The following is a 22,874-nucleotide window of genomic DNA, read 5'->3' as shown; positions in this document are numbered from 1 at the left end:
TATGCTGGACATTTCACAGAAGTGGAATAAACTGCAGTCTTTTTTGGCTATCTTTTCTTACTTAGCACGGTGTTCTCAAGTTTCATCCATGTTGCAGCATGTAGCAACATTCTTTTTTATTGTTGAATACTATTTACTGTACGGACAGACTACATTGTTTATGGAAGGTATATGGTCATTTGGGTGGTTTCCACTTTGTAGCTATGAACATTCATATACAGACATTTTTGCATAGATACATGTTTTCATTTTTCTTAGTTATGTATCTAGGAGTGGGACTGCTAAATCATAAGGTAACCCTTTTATTTAAAATCAGGAAATGCTGAGGAAATGTTTTTTTTCAAAGTGTATACCATTTTACAATCCATCATCAGCCATGTAAGAGAGTTCTAATTTCTCCACATCCGTGACATTTGTCTCTGTTTTTTAATTTTAGCCATCAAGTGGGTGTAAAGTGGTATCTGCTTGTGGTTTTGATTTGCATTTCTCTAATAGCTAATGATACTGAGCAACTTTTCATGTGTTTATTGGACATTTATGTATCTTACTTGGAGAAATATCTACCCAAATCCTTTGCTATTTTATCATTGAAAGAGTTATGAGTTCTTCACATACTCTGGAAGTTACTGATCAGATATATGATTGCAAATATTCTCTCTCGTTCCATGGGTTGTCTTTTTAATTTCTTAGCAGTACACCTCTGAGAACAATAGTTTTAATTTTGATGAAGTCCAATTAATCTACTTTTTAAAAAAAGTCACTTGTATTTTTGGTGTTGTATCTAAGAAGGTTTGTGCTACTCCAAGGTCATGAAGAATTACTATGTTTTCTTCTGCAAGTTTTAGTTTTAGCTCTTATACTTAGGTCTGTGATTCACTTTGAGTTAATTAGTGTGTACCGAGGGGAAGGGGCTCAACTTCATTCTTTTGCATGCCAATATCAGTTATTCCTGCACCATTTGTTGAAAAGACCATTCATTCTCTGTTTAATTATCTTCACATCCTTGTTGAAAATCAATTACCATTTCTTGTGAGGGTTTATTCCTCTCTCTCAATTCTGTTCCATGGGTTTATGTTAATCCTTCTGCCAGTATCACACTGTCCTGATTACTACAGTGTTGTAGTACGTTTTGAAATTGGAAAGTGTGAGTCTTCCAATTTTACTCTCCGTTTTCAAGATTGTTTCAGCTATTCTGGGTCCCCTGAGTTTCCATATGAATTTCAGGATCAGCTTGTCAATTTCTGCAAAAACTTCTCCTGGGATTCTAAGAGGGAATGTGTTAAATCTGTAGATCAATTTGGGGAGCACTGCCATCTTAACCATAGTAAGTCTTCCAATCCAAGACCATGCATTATCTTTGCAATCTAGTCATTTAAAACTTTCAACAATGCTTTCTGGTGTTTCGTAAAGCACAAGTTGGCACTTCATGTTAAATTTACACCTATGCATTTGACTCTTTTTGATGCTCATCTTTCTAGGAAGTGTTCGTCTGTTCCCTTTTCTCATTGGTTTATAAATGGTTTTCTTATGGATCTGCAGGAACTCTTTAAGGATATTAACTCATTTACAAATGCTTTTTTTTAAAAAAAGATCTTTCTGTTTTCCTTTATTTGTGGGTGTTTTTATATTTACAGTTCTTTTTATATCAAGTGAGCATATTTCTAGAAAAAGGGGCAGTTTGTATAACAACAAAATTGTATAGTTTTCTATATATTCAAAAGAAACATTGCTGATGACAGCCAAAAATGTAAAATTCAGCAGTACTGTACATTAGGAAGTCCTGGATTATGATTATTAGTGGCATACTGGATATTCTTTCCCACTTCTATTAGTACAGTACAGTATAGAAACAAGGCCGCAAGAATATAGTTGACCCCTGAAAAACGCAAGTCCAATCATACATAGATTTTCTTCTGCCTCTGCCACTCACGAGACAGCAAGACCAACCCTCCTGTGCCTCCTCCGTGGCCTAAGCAACGGGAAGACAATAAATATGAAGACCTTTGTGATGATCCACTTCCACTTATTAAACAGTAAATATATTTTCTCTTCCTTTTGGTTTCTTAACATTTCCTTTTTCTCTAGCTTACTTTATTGTAAGAATATAGTATATAACATATCACATACAAAATGTGTGTTAATCAACTATGTTATTGGTAAGGCTTCTAGTGGTTAAGTTTTTGGGAAGTAAAAATTGTGCCCAGATTTTCAACTGCTGGGAGGAGGGTCAGTACCCGTAGACCCTGTTTTGTTCTAGGGTCAACTGTACATCCTTTCTGTGTAGAATAACTGCAGTTGTCTTCAATGGATCATGTTCATTCTCCTCATTACCATTCATAATAACCACAGTTAATATCTGTTTAACGGCTGGGCGCAGTGGCTTACAACTGTAATCCCAGCACTTTGGGAGGCCGAGGTGGGCGGATCACGAGGTCAGGAGTTTGAGACGAGCCTGACCAACATGGTGAAACCCCATCTCTACTAAAAATACAAAAGTTAGCTGGGCGTGGTGGTGCACACCTGTAATCCCAACTACTCAGGAGACTGAGGCAGGAGAATTGCCTGAACCTGGGAGGCGGAGGTTGCAGTGAGTCAGGATTGTGCCACTGCACTCCAGCCTGGATGACAGAGTGAGACTTTGTCTCAAAAAAAAAAAAAAAAAAAAAAAAAAAATCTGTTGGCCGGCGGCGGTGGCTCACGCCTGTAATCCCAGCACTTTGGGAGGCCAAGGCAGGTGGATCACGAGGTCAAGAGATCGAGACCATTCCGGTCAACATGGTGAAACCCTGTCTCTACTAAAAATACAAAAAAGAAAAAAAAAATTAGCTGGGCATGGTGGCGTGTGCCTGTAATCCCAGCTACTCAAGAGGCTGAGGCAGGAGAATTGCCTGAACCCAGGAGGCAGAGGTTGCGGTGAGCCGAGATTGTGCCACTGCACTCCAGCCTGGGTAACAAGAGCGAAACTCTGTCTCAAAAAAAAAAAAAAATCTGTTTAACATTAATAAAATACCAAGCATTGTTCCACATGACCCATATATGACTCATTCAAACCTAGGCAGCCTAATTGTAGAGTCTATGTTCTTAACCACTATGCTACCACCTAAATAGTGCCACAGAGACTCAGACTTTGTTTTACTTTTATAAATTTAAGGGGTACAAGTACAGTTTTGTTACATGTATACAACATATAGTGGTGAAGTCTGGGCTTTTCATGTATCTATCACTCAAGTAATGTGAATTGTATCCATTAAGTAATTTATCAACACCCACCCCCCACACACACACTCTTGCTGAGACTCAGAACTTTTTAATCAGTCTGTTAAGATTGAAAAGTTTTTAATGTTCTAAGCCAATTATAGAGGAGGTTTGCAATTTTACTAATCTTTCAAAGAGCTAGCTCTATTTATTTATTTATTTATTTTTGAGATGGAGTTTCACTGTCATTGCTCAGGCTAGAGTGCAATGACATGGTCTCTGCTCACCGCAACCTTCACCTACTGAGTTCAAGCGATTCTTCTTCTCAGCCTCCCAAGTTGCTGGGATATACGTACCTACCACTACCATGCTCGGCTAATTTTTATATTTTTAGTAGAGATGGGGTTTCAACATGTTGGTCAGGCTGGTTTTCAACTCCTGACCTCAGGTGATTCACCTGCCTCGGCCTTCCAAAGTGCTGGGATTACAGGTGTGAGCTACCATGCCTGACTGAGCTAGCTCTTTTTAATTGATTCTACTATTCATGTTTTCAATATCATTGATTTCTGTTCTTTATTATTTTCTTCTCCTGGCTTGAATTTATTTTGTTCCACTTTTGCATTTTAAGGTGAGACCTTGGATGACTGACTTCAGACTTTTTGTCTTTTCTAATGTAAGCATTTTAGTGCTACATATTTTCCTCTTAGCACTGCTTTGGATGCATCCCACAAATTTGGATATGCTTCATTTTCATTTTCATTGAGTTCAATGTTCTCAAAGGGTTCCTCTTTGACTCTTTGTTTTTCAGTGTATATTTTTATAAATTTTTAAAGTGTTTATTCTGGCTATTAATACTATAGATGTTATAGTGAGTTTAATTCCCAAGTATTGAAACATTTCCTGTTACTTTTCTGTATTGATTTCTTATTTGAATCCATTATAGACAGAGATTATGTTCTCCATAATTTTATATTTATTGTTTTGTGGCCTGGGATATAGTCTATGTTGGTAAGTATTCTGTGAATGCTTGAAAAGAATGAGTATTCTGCTGTGGCTGCGTGGATTTTCTAGAAACGATTATTAGATTCTTCTTTATATCTTCTACTTCTTTGCTTATTTTCATTTGTTTCAAGTGCATTTGTAATTACTCAATGAAGCCTTTTTATGATGGATACCTTAAATTCTTTGTCAGATAATTCCAATCTCTGTCTATCTCGGTGTTAGCATCTATTGATTGTCTCTTTTCACTCAAGAGAGATTTTCCTGATTCTTAAAATAAAAAGTGATTTTTTTTTTTTTTGAGATGGTGTCTTGCTCTGTCGCCCACGCTGGAATGCAGTGGCCCGATCTCAGCTCACTACAACCTCTACCTCCTAGGCTCAAGCTATTCTCCTGCCTCAGCCTCCAGAGTAGCTAGAATTACAGGCACATGCTGCCACACCCAGTTAATTTTTGTATTTTTAGTAGAGATGGCGTTTCACCATGTTGCCCAGGCTGATCTCGAACTGACCTCAAATGATCTGTCTCTGCCTCCCAAAGTGCTGGAATTACAGGCATGAGCCACTGCGCTTGGCTTAAGAAGTGATTTTTAACTATATTCTATAACATTATGGGACCCTGGATCTTACTTAAATCTGCCATGTTAGCAGGGCTTCTGTGACACCATATGTCTTGGTCCATTTAGGTTGCTATCTAACAAAATATTGTAATCTGGATAGCTTATAAACAACAAAAAAGTTGTTTCTCATAGTTCTAGATTTTAAAGTCCAAGATCAAGGAGCTGGCAGATTCAGTGTCTGGTGAGGGCTTGTTTCCTGGTTCACTGACGGCACTTTCTTGCTAGGTTCTTCTTACATGGTGAAAGGAATGAAACAACTCCCTTGTCCCTATTTTAGAATGGCACTAATCACCTCCTAAAAGGCCCTATCTCCTAATACAATCACCTTGGGGGTTTGGGTTTCAATATATAAATTTGGCAGGGGACCACAAAAACATTCAAACTATGCCAACACTATGCTAATGGGGAAAGAAGTGTGCTGCTTCATTACTTCCAGATGGAAATGGACGTCCAAGGTGCCCACTTCACCTCCATTGACATCTGGGGGTCAGGGGAAGGTATACTTCCTTACTGCTGGGTGAAGGTGAAAGTTCAGGCTCTGTATAGGTCCCTGCTAATACATCCTGGCTGGGAGAGATAGAAGTGTATCACCACTGCTCCTTACATGGCTTCCACTGACAGCATAAGGTAGAGCAGTAGGTAGAGAAAGGTTTATTACATTTGGGTGGTGGTTAGAGTCTCAACTTCCCTGTTTGCTTCCTTTGACACCATCCTGACAGAGAGGGGACAGGATGTCTCATTACCACTGAATGAGGGTTGAAGTCCACATTTCCCATGTGGTCTTCGTGGATGTCTCTGGGAGATGATGAAAGTTCTGGTTCCCTACTAGACTTCTCTGACATAGCTCTGGCAGGAAGCGAGGCATGCCTAGTGACAGCTAGGTGAGGGCAGGAGTCTAGGCTCCCCACTGAACTTTACTGATGGAGGTGGGAGTGGGGCTATGGTTTTTGCTGTAGCATTTGGCCAAAACAAGGCACTTAATATCTGAAGGTTTTCTGTTTTGTTAGGCTTCCTCTCTTCTGGTCCTTTTGCTGGAGGGAGGAGGCTTTTTGTTTGATTGAGTCCATTGGTATTTCCAGGTTTCTGCCTTCTACAGCACCCAATCAAGGATATGTGGGGCAAAAAGAAAACCCAAGAAACTTGCTGCCCTATTTTCCCTCTGGTCTCAAGGTCTCTGGGTAGTCTGATTTTTTCTTTCTACCTCTCAAACTCCTCTTAAGTTTGTGATACTAACACACACACACACACACACACACACACACACACACACACATGGTCTAGGGTTTTTAAATGTACTTTGGGGAGGAATAGAGAGAAATGTATCTACTCCCTCTTGTCTGGAACCATATAGGGTTAAAATAATCTTAACTTAAAATAATCTCTTAGGTATTTATCATGAATGTGTCTTTTTGTTTCCACAACAGATTAAGAAAACTTTATTAACCTCCATATTTTAACCTTTAATTAAGCAAAAGTATACACTTCATAATATGTTTGCTGTTCTGTTTTACTCTGTTTACATTTCTGACTGCAAATTTGAGCTTTTGCTGGTAAGAGTTTCATCATTCATGAAAAGATGACAACACGTACTGAAGAAGATACTGCTTCTTATCACCACACTGAGCTCTGAATTTGTATTACCTTTTTCTATATCAATTATTCCAACTCTTTGCAACTGAACATGGTTAGAGAGAAGTGATTCTAATTTATGAAGAAACAAAGTTAAATCACTTGCCTAAGAAGAAAAAGCCAGTTATTCTCAGAGCTGATAGCAATTAAGTTTTATAACTAAAGATTCTTTCATTGTAATAATAATCCTCCTTAAAGTCGGGTACTTAAAACTACTTTTCATATCAACATAGTTTCAAAAGTAAAAGTTGAACAAAGTTTAGAACTAAATATAAAATAAATTAGCTCTAATATTTTAACATGTTGTATATGTGAGCCAAAACAGTACCTTTAATTTTAAAAGACATACATGTTCAGATGGGCACAGTGGCTCACGCCTATAATCCCAGCACTTTGGGAGGCCAAAGCAGGTGGATCACTTGAGGTTAGGAGTTCAAGACCAGCCTGAGCATCATGGCAAAATCCCATCTCTAATAAAAATGAAAATATTAGCTGGGTGTGGTGGTGCGTACCTGTATTCCCAGCTACTTGGGAGGCTGAGACAGAAGAATCGCTTAAGCTCAGGAGGTGGAGGTTGCAGTGAGCCAAGATTGTGCCACTGCACTCCAGCCTGGGAGACAGTGAGACTCCATCTCAAAAAACAAAACAAAACAAAAAAACCAGAGAGATGCTTGTTCATTATCAGAAAAAATCAAAAGATCTAAAGAACAAAAAGAATATATAGAACATCCACCATGTAGCTGACTGTTAATACTTTACTGTGTATTTTTCGAAAACTTTTACTCGTTTTCTCTATGTTTTGCTTTTTCAAAAAATATGGGAGGAACTAATGGTTATATACTATTTGATTATATAGATATGCCATAATTTATTTAAGCATATCCTATTGCTGTTGACAAGTCATTTCCAGTTTTTTCTTTTATTTCTTTTTATCTCTTCCTCCCAGCTTTTTCTTATTATGATACAACTAAAATGAAGACGGTAAATTATTTACTTAGGACAAATTTATAAGGGCAAAAATGTTGGTGAAAAGGCAAACACATTTTTAGGCTTTTGATACTTACTGTGAAATGATACTAAAGAAGGATTATAGGAGTGTTCGGGTTACCAGAAGTGTGTGCGTGGCCACTGGCACATCTGCAGAAACACTAAACATTTTATATACATATATAAACTCTGCCCTATCTCCTTGCTCTTCTTGCCGTATTATACCTTCCTATTCTGCTTCCACTCCCAACATACCACCCACATTCTACCCTCATTGGTGATCCAGGTGGTCCAGTTCTAGCTTCTCACTTCTGTAAACACTTTTCTGCCTAAAAATAACTTTTCTTCTTTTAGATATATCAGTATGGCTAATTAGCAGCTACCATTTGTCTCCCTGTTCTTGTTGTATCTTTGTTTCCTAAGCTAAATGGGAACCTGTGGCTACGACAATGAATGACTCATGTTGGCATTTTCTGTAGTGCCCATCCTACTACAGTGTCTCAGCAACAGGCAATGCGTATTTGTTGGCTGGCTTTCATGTTTCTTAATTCAGACTCAGTCAGTTATAGAAGCTTATTGCATCTCCTTTGATATGGAATAAATAAAACAAATCTTTGGGCTACTTTGCTGCCTTACCTTAGATCTGGAGAAAGTATTTTATTATTCTTGGAAAATATTTAAGTTACTGCTACTTTAGAATGTAACTGTAAGCCATTTTAAAACTGTACACAATACATAAAATCGTATTTTTACACATGAAAAAATGTGATTGAATGACAGTAGCAGACAGTGGGAGACAGAGATGGGTTTCTTTATTTCACATGTGACTTTTAGCCAGTCAAAAGGGATTCACATCCCATATTAGTTAAATGTTACTATGAAAATTTTATAAAGTACTACAGAAAAGCTGTTATATACCTATTGAGTTCTTTTTAAAAAATGGCAATATACAGAAATTTTAAAAGAGCTATCTATATCTTGAAATTTAAGTCATCTCTATAAATAACAATTGACCTAGGCATTTATGCCCCAAAATAAATCCATTCCATTTTTTTAACTTAAAATAAGCAGAATAAAAGTTAAGATGGTCAAACTGGGCTTCATAAATGACTCAGTTTCAATTGACCGCAGCAAATTTATAGCAGATCTAAGAAACAGCTTCAATTTTATCCATAAGTACTTGCATATTTTCATCTCATTCTATGATATAAAAACACTAAATGGTGAAAATCTTAAGTGAGAAAAGCAAGCAAAGCTCACCTTCACTGCTGGCAGCATGTCCAGGGAGTCCAGTGTGAACAGCACTAATGCTTGCATCAGCATCATAAATTGATTAAATTGCCATGTCAGACTAAAGAGAAAAGTTGATATGAAAATGGCAAGAAGTGTCAGCCTCTGTAAAAAGAAAACCTTTGTATAATTTACATGTCTCTAGTAATAAAAAACCTTGCAGACAAGTTTTCTCAAGAGCAGCCAATATCACTATAGACCAAACAGAAAAACCATAAACTGTTGCTCTGAAAACCCTTGCATTTGTTATTTAAGCTCTAACTATCATAAAGTGACACTTTGCATATAAATATTCACATACGGTGTGTGTATTCCACACTATTATGGAGGCGATAATGCACCAAATCACATCTCAAGAGCAAGGGCTTAAAAATTCTGACAGTTTTGCAGAAATTGTGTGTGGGTTTGCTGCAACTATTTAAGGGTAGATTATGTAGAGTACATTTTTAACATCAAAAATGAAAACATTTTCTTTGCAAAGTAGGAAAAAGCTCAGGAAAAGAAAACTTAATTTAACTCAAGTTTAAAAATTGGTCGTGGAATAAGAACTATTCACATGCATTGGGATACTAAGCACCTCACAGTTTTTTGAAGCTTCTCATATAAAATTGGGGGATTAGAAATATATGAAATTTTATAAACACTTACTTTAGAAAGAGGCTGTAAGTTTGGTCTCAGGAAATACGTAATTGCTGCTATCTGAATTGCAAAGAATGGCAGCGCCCAGTTCTCCCTCAGTGGGATGGTGAACTCAACTCTTGTGGTATCTATTCTGCACAAAAGAAAACGCAAATGGCCAGAGTGATAGTTTTTAAAATAACTTCCTTGAAGGCTTTCTCAGTGAAAGTATATTACATTAAGGACAAGTATACTTAAGATTCTGGCCACTGGTTCTCAATAATTGTCCAGATCATCATCATCATTCGTGTAACATAAAATTGGCATAGAGAGTGTTTAAATGCTCTGTCCATGGGTATGCCCTTAGCACGCAGGGTTCAAGCCCAGGTTGGCTTGACTCCTAAACTCACAAATGTATCACGCCAAACCCTGACTTTTATCTATCTCTAACTTCGTTAGTGTCAAGCAGCAATTTTCCCTCTCTCTGTATTTCTTTGGTGTTTCTTACACTTAAGTCTTAAATATGACATTGGCAGTATTTTTAAAAAAAACTTCCTGCCTTTCTAGAACATAAACCCCAAGATGGCAAGCATAGATAAGATTTTTCATCTTCAAACACCCAGCACCAAGAACCATCCCCAAACATACTAGCCATTCAGTAAATGATACACATATACAACACATACAGACACGTGTGTGTATCTCTATATCAAACAATGTGTCTATATCTATATCTATTTCTATATAAGAGATATAGATATCTCTATATATATCAAACAGTGTATTTATATCTACATATATCTCTGCATAAAAGAAAGATATATAGAGATACCTGTATATCTATATCTCTATATAAAACATAACCTTTCAAACCTCAATTTTATCATTTCTAAAATGGGGATAATAGTAGTATCTATAGGGTTCTTAGAAGAATATATATAAAGCATCTTGTAAAGTGCTTCGCACACAGTAAACACCCCCTAGGATTGTTATAAAAGTAATTTGCTTAGAATTACAAAATAAAACCTGCATGAGAACTCATGCTGAAGTTTTGACTCCTATTGAATACTGGTGTTGCCACTGTAGGTCAGGCAATAATTCAATGATCTTGAATAACTATATACATATATATATTTCTTTTTTTAAAAAGATGGCGTTTTACCATGTTGGCCAGGCTGGTCTCAAAGTCCTGACCTCAGGTGATCTACCCGCCTCAGCCTCCCAAAGTGCTGGGATTACAGGAATGAGCGACTGCGCCCAGCCTGAATATGTTTTTTCTTATGTAACTTCATAAGGCTCTACTGCTTATAAATTAATAATAGATATTAATTAAAGCAAAAATGTCCTTGCGTTTATGTATCTTTATGCTCTACTAATTGAGAGCCATACACAACCCTTTTAAGGTTGATAGTGAGGATCTAATTAAAACTTTTTAGGTAAGGCATAGTGGCTTATGCCTGTAATCCTAGCACCTTGGAAGGTCAAGCTGGGAGGACTGCCTGAAGCCGGGAGGACTGCCTGACACCAGGAGTTCAAGACCAGCCTGGGCAACATAGAGAGATCCTGTCTCTACAAAAAACAACCCCTAAATAAAATTTCAAAAAATCTTCATTGACTTTAAAAAAGAGCAAAAAAAACCCAAAAACTTTATAATGACTGATATGCTAACTACCTTGATCTGATCAGTATACACTCTGTATGTATTGAAATATCACTATGTATTCCATGAATATGTACAATTACTATTTGTCAATTTAAAAAACTCTTTAAGAGATGTGACATCTGGCTGGAGAAATCTTGATCACACAGCAAACAGGTAATAGGTTTGGGATTATTATGGATGGTTTTCTTTATTTGCAATTCAATGATCTGTTCCTCAGCTGGCATTATATGTAAGTAGTGCTTTATCCCTAACTAAATAAGAAAAATTGAGTAAACCACCAGGTAAACCAAAGAGAAAATGCTCCCAACCAAACAAATGTGGCAGAAGTTTCTCTGAGCTGGAAATGAAGTGACTTCATTTTTACTCATATTTTGGAAAGAAGAGAAGCACATTGACTCCAACTCACCTATTTGTGACATACCAGAAAGCTGCCAACAGTCCTGACAGCCATGTACCACTAAGGAGCCAGCTGGTTACGTAGAGAGCTGTGACATAGATCGCCTGGAGCCCAAATAAGGTGTAAATATAAAAATAAACCGGCTCTAAATATTTCTGTAAAAAGGAACAATAAAACATGCTTGTCAGGTGACCCCTAACCCTCCTCAGTGCCACTTAAAACATGACAGTACGAACAGAATACACAGGAGCTTGCCCCTAATTCCCAGCAGCAAGTCCACACTCCCTTTCATCTATTAGAGGAGCGTGCAGGCAGTCGTTCTTCCCACCACCAAGAAGAGACAGGAGAAGGAAGTCGGTGAGGGGGTCTGGCTTCACTCTTTACTCTAGAAAGTTTATACCTAACTGCCTGATGGTACTTCATTCAAATGAGAACGGGTCATTGTGATTTGCTGACTTTACAAACTTTTTTATCTCCAAGAGCCATCAGGAGTGATTACACATATCCAAATGAAAATATTTATCAGCTTCTAGACTGCATACATACGTTATTAGCTAGGAAGTATCTATGTACAAAAACCTTATATCTCACTTAAATAAAAAGCAGTATCTTATAAAATACCAAGTTCACAATATACACGGGAAAATTATAGTACTGCTGATTTTCTACTAAACCAGTTGAAGATCAGAAGGATATATGTGACAACTTTCTGCTCAAAATGGCAGACTTTGACTTTCATCTGATATTAACAATTCAATGCACAAAACGTAACATACCTGTATGGGTAGAACTCTATATAAAATACTGAGAAAAACCTCTTGGTAAATATTCATTCGCTGAAGGAGGTTAATTGTCTTCATAGATTCAGTTTTATTATCATATATTAGACCATGAAAACCTAAGATTGACATGTGAAAAGTCAGGAAGAAAATAGTTACATTCCTAATGATTCATCATTCAAAACTATCCACAGATTGTTTAGTATGTGCTAGAGACTGCGGTAGGCACCGGGGATATGATAGTAAGCAAAAAATCCATACTCCTGCCCTCAGAGAGCTTACCACATATTAGATGGACATCATTTAAACATGTACACAAACATAGGTAAATTGAAACTTTTGTAACTGCAATGAAAATATCACCACCACCACAAAGTCCTTCTCTTGTAATTTGGGCAAGAGGATTTCACATTTCTCCATCCTGCCCTCCTGCCACGTGACCTGTAGTGTCTCCTTTGGGAGAGTATACATGGCCTTCTCCAACCCCCAGAATGGCTTTGGCCATGTGCTCTGACCAGTGGCATGTGAATGGAAGTAAGCTCCAGCTGAGCAGAGGCTTTAGGAGACAAAGCATGTTTCTACCAGCTCTTGCTCTTGCCCTGCATGACACTGGCACGTTCCACATAGGGAATAGGCTGAAATGTGTGGGTGTCGGGGCAGGGCAGAGCAGAGCTGCAGCTGCTTCACAGCAGACACATCATGAGGAGAACTCGACCTGCTGTTACAGAGATCCATGGCCACAGAGGTCCTCTGTCACTGTAATCAAGCTAATTAAGCCAAAGCATGAATGGATAGTTCACAGAAGAAAACATGCACGCAGTTCTTCTACACAGAAGATGCTCAACCTCACTCCTATTAAACGAAGTGCAAATTAAAACTACACTGAGGGATGCTATTTCTCACCTATTGCCTTGGCAAAAATCAAGAAGTTTTACAGCACACTCTGCGAGATTATAAGGAAGTAGACTCCTTTATACTACAGTTGGGAATACAAATTGGTATCATCTTGATGGAGAGGAATTTTGCAATATCCAGCAAAATCACATTAATTTACCCTTTGATCCAGAAAGCCCGTTGTCTAGGAATCGATCTCAAACACAGGCTGGCAAAAATACAAAATAACATCGGCACAAGGTCATTCCTGCAGCACCATTTGTACCAGCAAAAGAGTGATCCAAAACAACCCAGATGTCCCTCAATAGGAGGTGCTATGGACTGAAATGTGTCCCCCTCAAAGTCATATGTTGAAGCCCTAACCCATTATATGACTGCTCTTGGAGACAGGGCCTACAGGAGGCAATAAAGGGTAAGAGAGGTCACATGGTGGGGTCTTATTCCGATAGGACTGGTGTCCTTATAAGACGAGGAACAGACACGAGCTTGCTCTTGTGCTCTCTCTCTCTCTCTGGCTGCACTAGCACAGAGGAAAGGCTGTGTGAGGACACAGCAAGAAGCAGGAGGAGAGGCCTCTACAGAAACCAATCCTAACAGCATGGGGATCTTGGACTTCTAGCCTCCAGAAGGGAGAATTTCTGTTGTTTAAGCCACGCAGTCTGTGGTATTATGTTATGGTAGACCTAAAGTCTACCATACACTCCTGTGTTAGGGATGGATAACTCTCCAACTCCTATGTGGGAGAGTTAGTTATGGGCCCTTATGATGGGATTAGGTACCCCGCTGACCCAGATGTGACAATTACACATTGCATGCCTATATCAAAATATCTCATGTACACCATAAAAATATATACCTACTATGAACCCACAAAAATTAAAAACTATATATTAAGAGTGGAAGAATAAAGCAAAAATTAATAAGAATGGTTACCTAAAGAGTAAGGAGGGAAACAGGGTGAAGAGTCAGTGATGGAAGCAGATGTCTCTGAATGCTCCCTGTTTTGTAGTTTTGACTTTGGAACCATGCAGGTTTTTTTTTATAAGTACAAAAAAACTAACTAAAAATTTTTCTAATACAAACCCTGAAAATGAAAAGCAAGATACGACACACCTAGTTAGTTGGTGGCTTGGTCACGTATAGGAAACCTTAAATGACCTGAAGACAGAAGAATGTGCCGGTACATCCCTCAGTGAGTTATATCCTAATGAGAAGAATAGCAAAGACAGCCTGAACTGTTTTCAGGTAATCATATTGTTACCAATATTATTATGTTGTGACTTTAAAAGTACTTTATATATATATAGTAGAACAAGACAACTAAGTGATAAGGTTAATGTCATAGGAACCCAAGTTTTCAACTGGAGAAAGGACATACAACCATAAAATCAAAAACAGTAAAAATCCTTGTCATTCTAACTCCGAGCTGAAATGAGATATATTCATATTTTCTCTTAGGAAAAAAGTTCACATTTTCTAGCGTTCCTCACTAAAAACACCTGAAAACAATAAGCAATCTAGCAGCAATAAGCATCCCTCATACCCAAGTTATGGTCCCTAAATAGCCACTAATAAGAACTAGAGACCAGTGCAGTGGTTAACGCCCGTGAGCACGTTGGGAGGCGGAGGCAGATGGATCACCTCAGGTCAAGAGTTCAAGACCAGCCTTGCCGACATGGCGAAACACCATCTCTACTAAAAATACAAAAATTAGCCAGGCATGATGGTGTGCATCTGTAATCCCAGCTACTCGGGAGGCTGAGGCAGGAGAATTGCTTGAACCTGGGAGATGGAGGCTGCTGTGAGCCAAGATGGCACTACCACACTCCAGCAAGACTCTGTTTCAAAAAAAAAAAAAAGAACTACCACTAGTTGGAAGAATGGTAGGGGCAGGAAACAGACACAAAGGGCCTATTGCCACACCAAAAAGCTCGGGAGTTTTCGAAGACCACTGGGGTGGTTTGGAAAGACAGCCATTAATCTGAAGGGCATCCTACTGGACAACGATGGGGCAACTTTAATAAGAATAATACAAAGGACTGAAACACATCAATTATGCTAAAAATCCACACGTTTACGATGATTCTTAAAAAGCACAATCTTATGACAGTACTGGAAATGTAACTCGTTCTAAAAACAATAATGGGCAAGGCCAAATATTAATCCTCCCTTTCCTTTATGAACGAAACTGGCTTACCAAATAGCTGAGAGAAAATGTTTTTCTTTAGAGATAAATTTTACCTAACAATTATATAAGGAATGACAGCGTTAGAACATCCCCATGTTACAGTCCTTACGAAATTGTTGGATTTAGGTAATGATCAACCTTGGTGCTAAGCCATTAGCGGAAAGGCTATTAGGAACTTGCTCTAATGTGGAAGCATGCCACACCATTTAGGAAGTATTCTCACCAAAGGAAGTGCCTGAATCCAAGCAAACCTTAGATCAAACTATCAACTAAAAATCCAGCGAACAGTGAAACATTAAACGACACCATGACAGTGAAATCCTCGATCAGACAAGTGTTTTCAAAAGAAATTTCAAGAAAAAAGAAAGATAATGACAGATTTAAAGAAACAGTTAAAGAAATTACCAAATGTTTGTAATGTATAGGCTTTATTTGGATTTCAAAAACTGTATTAAAAATCTGTAAGACAACCTGGAAATGAGAACACTGACTCTGAAACCGACCGATATATTTGCACATAAAGCAATGTGATGTCTTGAATTTACTCCAAAGTAATCAAGGTTGGGGGCAGGGATAGAGGAAACAAGACTGGCCATGAGTTGGCTACTGCTTTAGTTGAATAGAGACACACAGAAACCAATTAGAGGATTCTATCTTTTTATATGCTTGAAAATTGTTTTCGTTTTCTCTTTTGCTTGAGACAGGGTCTTGCTCTGTAACCCAGGCTGGAGTGCAGTGGAATCATCATTGCTCAGTGCAGAGGCATGATCACGGTTCACTATAGCCTCAACCTCCTGGGCTCAAGTGATCCTCCTACCTCAGTCTCCTGAATACTGGAAATATCAGCATACACCACTATGCCTGGCTAATTTTTAATTTTTTTTTGTAGAGATGAGGTCTCACTATATTGCTCATCCTGGCCTTGAACTACTGGGCATAAGTGATCCTGCCATTTCAGCCTCCCAAAGTGCTGGGATTACAGGGTGTGAGCCACTGCGCCCTACCTGTTTGAAATCTTCCAAAAGAATAATCTTAATGAATGACATAAATGAATTAAAATGAATCAGCCACTGATTTCACAGTGATACTTACAAAGAAAATACACGGGCCAGGCGTGGTGGCTCAAGCCTGTAATCCCAGCACTTTGGGAGGCCGAGGCGGGTGGATCACGAGGTCAAGAGATTGAGACCATCCTGGTCAACATGGTGAAAACCCGTCTCTACTAAAAATACAAAAATTAGCTGGGCATGGTGGCGCGTGCCTGTAGTCCCAGCTACTTGGGAGGCTGAGGCAGGAGAATTGCTTGAACCCAGGAGGCGGAGGTTGCGGTGAGCCAAGATCGCGTCATTGCACTCCAGCCTGGGTAACAAGAGTGAAACTCCGTCTCAAAAAAAAAAAAGAAAAGAAAATACTCATCACACACCTTTAGAGCAGTTTCTCAACCTCAGAACTTTGGACATTTTGGCCACATAATTATTTGCCGTGGGGATCGTCATGTGAGTGGTAGGATGTTTAGCTGTGGCATCCTTGGCCTCTACCCACTGGATTCTAGCAGCACCCTGCCCCTCTTGTGACAACAGAAAATGTCTCTAGATGGTCCAGATGTGCCTGGGGCACAGTTGCCCCCAGTAAGAACCACTGCTTTCGAGGATGCTAGAGAGGTAGCTCATAATGTTGAGAACTGGTAATTGCAGCCAATTCTCATTATGCACAGTGGTAATGTCCAATAAAGCTGCAGTAAAAGCTGAACTGGTGAATACTGAACGAGTAAGAAATAACAACTGCGTTCCTGCAAGCCTACGGTTACGTATTTTTGTCGACTGATTGACATATAACCTAGTTTTGTGTGTTTCTGTTTAAAGACACTTGCTTTAATCTATATTGTTAATTCATAAACACTTAACTCATGGCCTACAGCAACAGAACCCATGCCTAAAGGAAGCTTATCTAACACATATTTTCTCTATAAGGCACATCACAGCATTCTTGCTCTCAGGAACACGAGACACCACTTTAGCACTGTTTTGGGGGATCATTTTAAACTGTACAATCACCAGCAAAGAGCAAAACAATGCAAAAGCCATGGCACGAAACAGACTTTCTGAAAAGGACGCTGCAGTGTGAGAGCTGAGACAAGGAGGCAGAGGGTCGCCTCTTTCAGTCTTTGTGGGGAACATGTGTGCCAGAGGCTAAAATACTTTGTTGCACTGGACATGTCCATAAAGGACTGTGAAAGCACCATAAATACTGATTTTAGGGTTACAAATACATTTTAGGAAGTAACTGATTTTGCAACTATGGGATCCATGAATAATAAGGTTTGATCACGTGGGGAAAAAATGACAACTAAGCTTGCCTTTCTTGTATAAACTGTACCAGAAGAGCCAAACAATCAATGAGAAAAAAGTTTTCTATATAACAGTGTCCCAACTAATAAACACAGGAGGAATGACAGAATTAGAAGGTCACTAATTTGTATCCCTTCTGAAATAAGAACTATAGATATAATCATCAATGGCTGCTAAAACCACAAAGTGAAAGGCTGGTGAGTAATTACCCTTATTATGGATGAATCTGGCTATTAACACAGGAACCACCTCATTAATTTTTATGGCACAAAACCAAAGATAACCAAACTGTCATGTCTCCTAGGTGATAAAACTAAAAGTACAAAACATCACTTATGGGCTGGGCGCAGTGCCTCACGCATATAATTCTAGCACTTTGGGAGGCTGAGGTGAGAGGATCACTTGAGCTCAGGAGTTCAAGACTAGCCTGGGCAACATAGTGAGACTTCGTCTCTACAGAAAAACAAAACAAAAAATGAGCATGGTGGTGCACAGCTGTGGTCCCAGCTACTTGGAAGGCTTGAGGCAGGAGGGCTGCTTGAGCCTGGGAGATCAAGACTGCAGTGAGCTATGATCACACCATTGCATTCCAGCCTAGATGACAGAGTGAGACCCTTTCTCAAAAACAACAGCAAAAATATTGTTTATTAATAACTGCCACCAAAAATGTCAAAGCTGACTCCAAGTAAAGCCTAGAAGAGGGCAGTTTTCTGTCACATGCACTCATGCTAAGCCTATCAAGTACGTATTAGGTAGAAGAGATACAGCAGATAGATGCTGGGGCTTTCATTAGATGGAGTAAATGTTGAGTGTAGGCTCTAATCCACTTAAGGGAAGTAAAAATTCAGGAAAAAGGCAACTGTGAAATAAAGGAATGAATGGGGGCACTGGGGACAAGAGGGACAACTGTAATTTTCATTTGTGTTACCAAAATGCCTCCTGTTCTCAGACAACACTCCTTTCACCTGCAAAGACCTCTTCCAAAATGATCATGCGAAAATTCAGCAACACAACCATGAAACTGCAAAGATACTACTTTTGGGATGGAGGAGAGCTGGAAGGTAAGGATAGGAGGGTTATATAAAGCATTATATAACTTCTTCCAGAGCAAAAAAATTTTCATGGAATCATTAGATATTAACAAGGAAAAACTACACTTCTAGAGAGCATTTAAATGCTTTTCAGAGAACAGTACTTCTGACTAAAATATTGAAAAGAACGCAGGAGACCCCAAATGAAACTAAGTTGCAATTACCTTGCACGAGGGTTGGAGCCTGCAACATCTGCTTGTAGTAGGAGTAATACAGGCCACACTCAGTTCTGAATGAGATTTCTCGCTCCACTTCCTGAAACAGAGTTAGATCCTATGGGTTTATGTGACCTAGTTTTGTTTAAATACATATTGTCACTGTAGAAAGCACAGAGAACTGCAACTTCAAAGACAAAAAAAGTATGAAAATACCGTCTCAACCTTGGCAAACAAGAATGGAAGGCTGATCATTGTTAAAGCTGAGTGAGGGATACATGGGAGTTGGTCCCATTATTCTCTACTTTAGTGAATGTTTAAACTTAAAAAAATTTTTTAAAGACTATATCACCATTCCCATGCAATATCAGTGAGACACAAAACAGGGATGGCACCAAAAAGTTTCTCAAGTGAAAAGAAATATAATTGCATTAGACACCTACCTAAAAGCTCCCAATATTACATAAGATCAATCATTTTCTTTTTATTCTAAGAATAAAAGGCACCCATAGTCAAATGAGGCAGACACATGAATTTTACTCTGACAAGTGTAACCCTGGTAGGAAGATGTTCATGGAGGTAAATGGATATACGAAATATTTAAACTGGTTTTAGATAAGTATTCAATCTTAGAAGAACTTAAAACTTAAAGTAACAGCTATTAGCCAATCTGGTTACAAGATACTTTTATTAAATTTAAATTATTACTATGAAACATGGAAGCAATGGGTAGTAAGGATGCAGAAGACTTTCTGGAATAATCCTATTAATACTCTTAGATAATATACTTTATATATAGGTTTGAGCAGCCCTAATCTGTCAAATCTGATACTTCTGAGAGCCGACATGATGCCAAAAGTTACCCTGAACGTGTTATTTTTCCACTCTATTGATGGTATGTCGTATTTTTTATTGTTAAGTATTTGGGTGTGAATAAGTATAGGAAAACGATTACTTATAAAGGGAGCATATGAATTCAGGGTTAGGAACGATGGTGATGCCAAATAACCACAGACTGTCCACTAGGACGGCTGAGATAGTGACACCTTTGTTTTCTAATGGTTCAGTGTCTACAAACTTGGTTTCATGCACAAACTTATGTATCATATAAAACCACCTTTGGGCTATGTGTATAAGGTGCATAGGAAACATAAATGAATCTCATGTTTACACCTGAATTCTATCCCCAAGATTTCTCATTACATATATGGAAATAATCCAAAATCTGAAATCCAAAACACTCTGGTCCCAAGCTTTTCAGATGAGGGATACTTAACCTGTACCTGTAGAAGTATAAATAAACAAAAAGTTACAATTTATATCATTAGAGATTCTTTTATACCAGTGTTAATAAAAAAAGCAAAACAAACCATGTCCTAGAATCTGTAACACGTTGTCTAAAATGTAATTTGATCTATGTTTTTTCATATTATAGCAGATCCACATTCCACAAACCCAACTGGGGAAAAGTGATAAATACTGAACATCTCATTTTCTTTTTTTAAAATTTAATTGAGTTAATTTTCTAAATATAAGTTCTGGGAGACATGTGCAGAATGTGCAGGTTTGTTACATAGGTATACACATGCCATTGTGGTTTGTTGCACTCATCAACTGGTCATATACATTAGGTTTTACTCCTAATGCTATCCCTTCCCTACCCCCTCACTCCCCAACAGGCCCCCTTGTGTGATGTTCCCCTCCCTGTATCCATGTGTTCTCTTTGTTCAACTCCCACTTATGAGTGAGAATACGTGGTGTTTGGTTTTCTTGAACATCTCATTTTCTAGCTGATGAACTCCTTTAATTCATCTTTGCTTTCTCTTAACTCCGCTAATTTTCAAATGGTAACAAACATTTTGTTGAAAGAACCACTCAGGTTGGGTGTGCTGGCTCACACCTATAGCCTTGCACTTTGGGAGGCTGAAGCAGATGGATCGCTTGAGCCCAGGAGTTCAAGACCAGCCTGGGCAACATGGTGAAAGCCCATCTCTACCAAAAAAAAAAAATAAATAAAAAAAAAAAATAGGCATAATGGCATGCACCTGAACTCCCAGCTCCTACGGAGGCTGAGGAAGGAGGACCCATTAAGACTCAGCCTACTAGGAGGTTGAGGCTGCCGTGAGCCATGATCAATCCACTCTACCCTGGAAGATACAGCAAGACACACATACACACACACACACACACACACACACTCATGTTATCTTCAGACTTAGAAATTATTTATTGAATATATTTCTGCTACCCTCTAAATATCTTTATCATTGTTAGTTAACTCTTTTTAGAAATATGGGAGGTGGGGTAGCAAACCTTATATATTGAACTTCCTTTCACAAAAAACAAATTTATCCTGGAGAAACCAAGCATTTAAAAAAACGCCCATCAGGTTCTGAAATTTAATTTCTTTTCTTTTCTTTTGGAGACAGGGTCTCACTCTGTCATCTAGGCTGGAGTACAGTGGCATAATCATGGCTCACTGTAGCCTCCACCTCCCAGGTTCAAGTGATCCTCTCACCTCAGCTTCCCAAGTGGCTGTGACTACAGGCACGTGTCATTATGTCAGCTTAATTTTCATATTTTTTGTAGAGGTGGGGTTTCGCCATGTTGCCCAGGTTGGTCTTGAACTCCTGAGCTTAAGTGATCCTGCTGCTGTGGCTTTTCAAAGTGGTGAGATTACAGGCGGGAGCCACAGTGCCTGGCCCTGAAACTTCATTTCAGTAACATACTTGCTTTATAAAAAGGCAAATACATAATAACACAGTTTTGTTGATTTTCACAGTAGCTAGCGATTTGTGTTGTATCTTTCACAGCAGTAAACGCAACTCTTCTGGGTAGTTACGTTAAACCACTCATTTTTTATCTTTGAGAAAAACTGCTCTACTGCTTTTGTGAACATAAAACCAACCTGGTACCACTCATTTCTAGAATGCTCAAACTCCTAATCAGTCAAATAACCGAAGAAGCTATGAATTGATGTTAACTGAGCAAATACTAGCTTCTGTCCATGCAAATAAGAAAAACAACAGCATTCATTCATTTGCTTTTTCTCTAGCTTCCTTAAAGTGTTCAAAGGCATTTGAGGAGTGTGAAAATCCTCATATCACACCTACGTCCCCAAATCAAACTGGAGAATCAATAAAGAATGAAAGACTGAATTGTATGATTCTAAGAACAAAAGACCAGGAAATAAGAAAAAACGCTGGTAGGGCCGGGCACGGTGGCTCACGAGGTCAAGAGATCGAGACCATCCTGGTCAACATGGTAAAACCCCGTCTCTACTAAAAATACAAAAAATTAGCTGGGCATGGTGGCGTGTGCCTGTAGTCCCAGCTACTCAGGAGGCTGAGGCAGGAAAATTGCCTGAACCCAGGAGGCAGAGGTTGCGGTGGGCCGAGATCACGCCATTGCACTCCAGCCTGGGTAACAAGAGCGAAACTCCGTCTCAAAAAAAAAAAAAAAAGAAAAGAAAAGAAAAAACGCTGCTCAAAGTACTAAAGGTAGAAAGCTTTTGTGTCTTATCCCTCCCTCTAATACAGCCAGAATGCATAAAGAACAGAGGGGGACCTAATTAGTAAAAATGCATTCAAACATGATTAATTGGTAATCTGGCACCAGCTGTATAGAACCAAATGCTATACTTTATTAGACAGACACTTGCAAGTTTTACATCTGCTTCATGCTAAGAGAACATCTGCTTCACTCATTCAAACACTTTTCCAGTTTTACAGCAATTTATACTTCGCTTGGTAGATCATGCCCGTGAAAATACACACCAATAGTAGTCATCCTCTAAAGAACGCAAAATGAACAGATACTTCATATTTTAATTTGCACTGGTTCCATGGGGAATGCAACATTGACAGAATGAAAACATCTTCGAAGATAATGACGGAAAAGTGGAAAGACAAAAGACTTCTATTTATAAAGAACCGTACAGCTAAAACCATTGAAATAACAGTGTATATAGTAATCTAATAGAAGTACAAAAAGAAAAAGGCATCAAGAAAAAAAAATGACTG

The 22,874-nt window shown here is 38.6% G+C and overlaps 1 protein-coding gene across 2 annotated transcripts in view; it reads right to left on the bottom strand.

Annotated features, from left to right (window-relative positions):
* The window catches only part of DPY19L3 (dpy-19 like C-mannosyltransferase 3), a 74,740-nt gene that overhangs the window by 34,336 nt on the left and 17,530 nt on the right, over positions 1–22,874 (bottom strand). For both annotated transcript variants that reach the window (XM_002761978.8, XM_008987673.5), the window contains exons 4-8: positions 18,862–18,952; positions 12,174–12,295; positions 11,407–11,552; positions 9,368–9,491; positions 8,690–8,824 (exon numbers count right to left, since the gene is read on the bottom strand). In XM_002761978.8, the coding sequence (XP_002762024.1) occupies positions 8,690–8,824; positions 9,368–9,491; positions 11,407–11,552; positions 12,174–12,295; positions 18,862–18,952 (618 nt within the window). The remainder of the gene's footprint in view (positions 1–8,689; positions 8,825–9,367; positions 9,492–11,406; positions 11,553–12,173; positions 12,296–18,861; positions 18,953–22,874) is intronic.

The sequence above is a fragment of the Callithrix jacchus genome, chromosome 22 (assembly GCF_049354715.1).
Source record: "Callithrix jacchus isolate 240 chromosome 22, calJac240_pri, whole genome shotgun sequence".
In the NCBI taxonomy this organism is placed as follows: Eukaryota; Metazoa; Chordata; class Mammalia; order Primates; family Cebidae; genus Callithrix; species Callithrix jacchus.
This window is presented reverse-complemented; position numbering and strand designations above follow the sequence as displayed.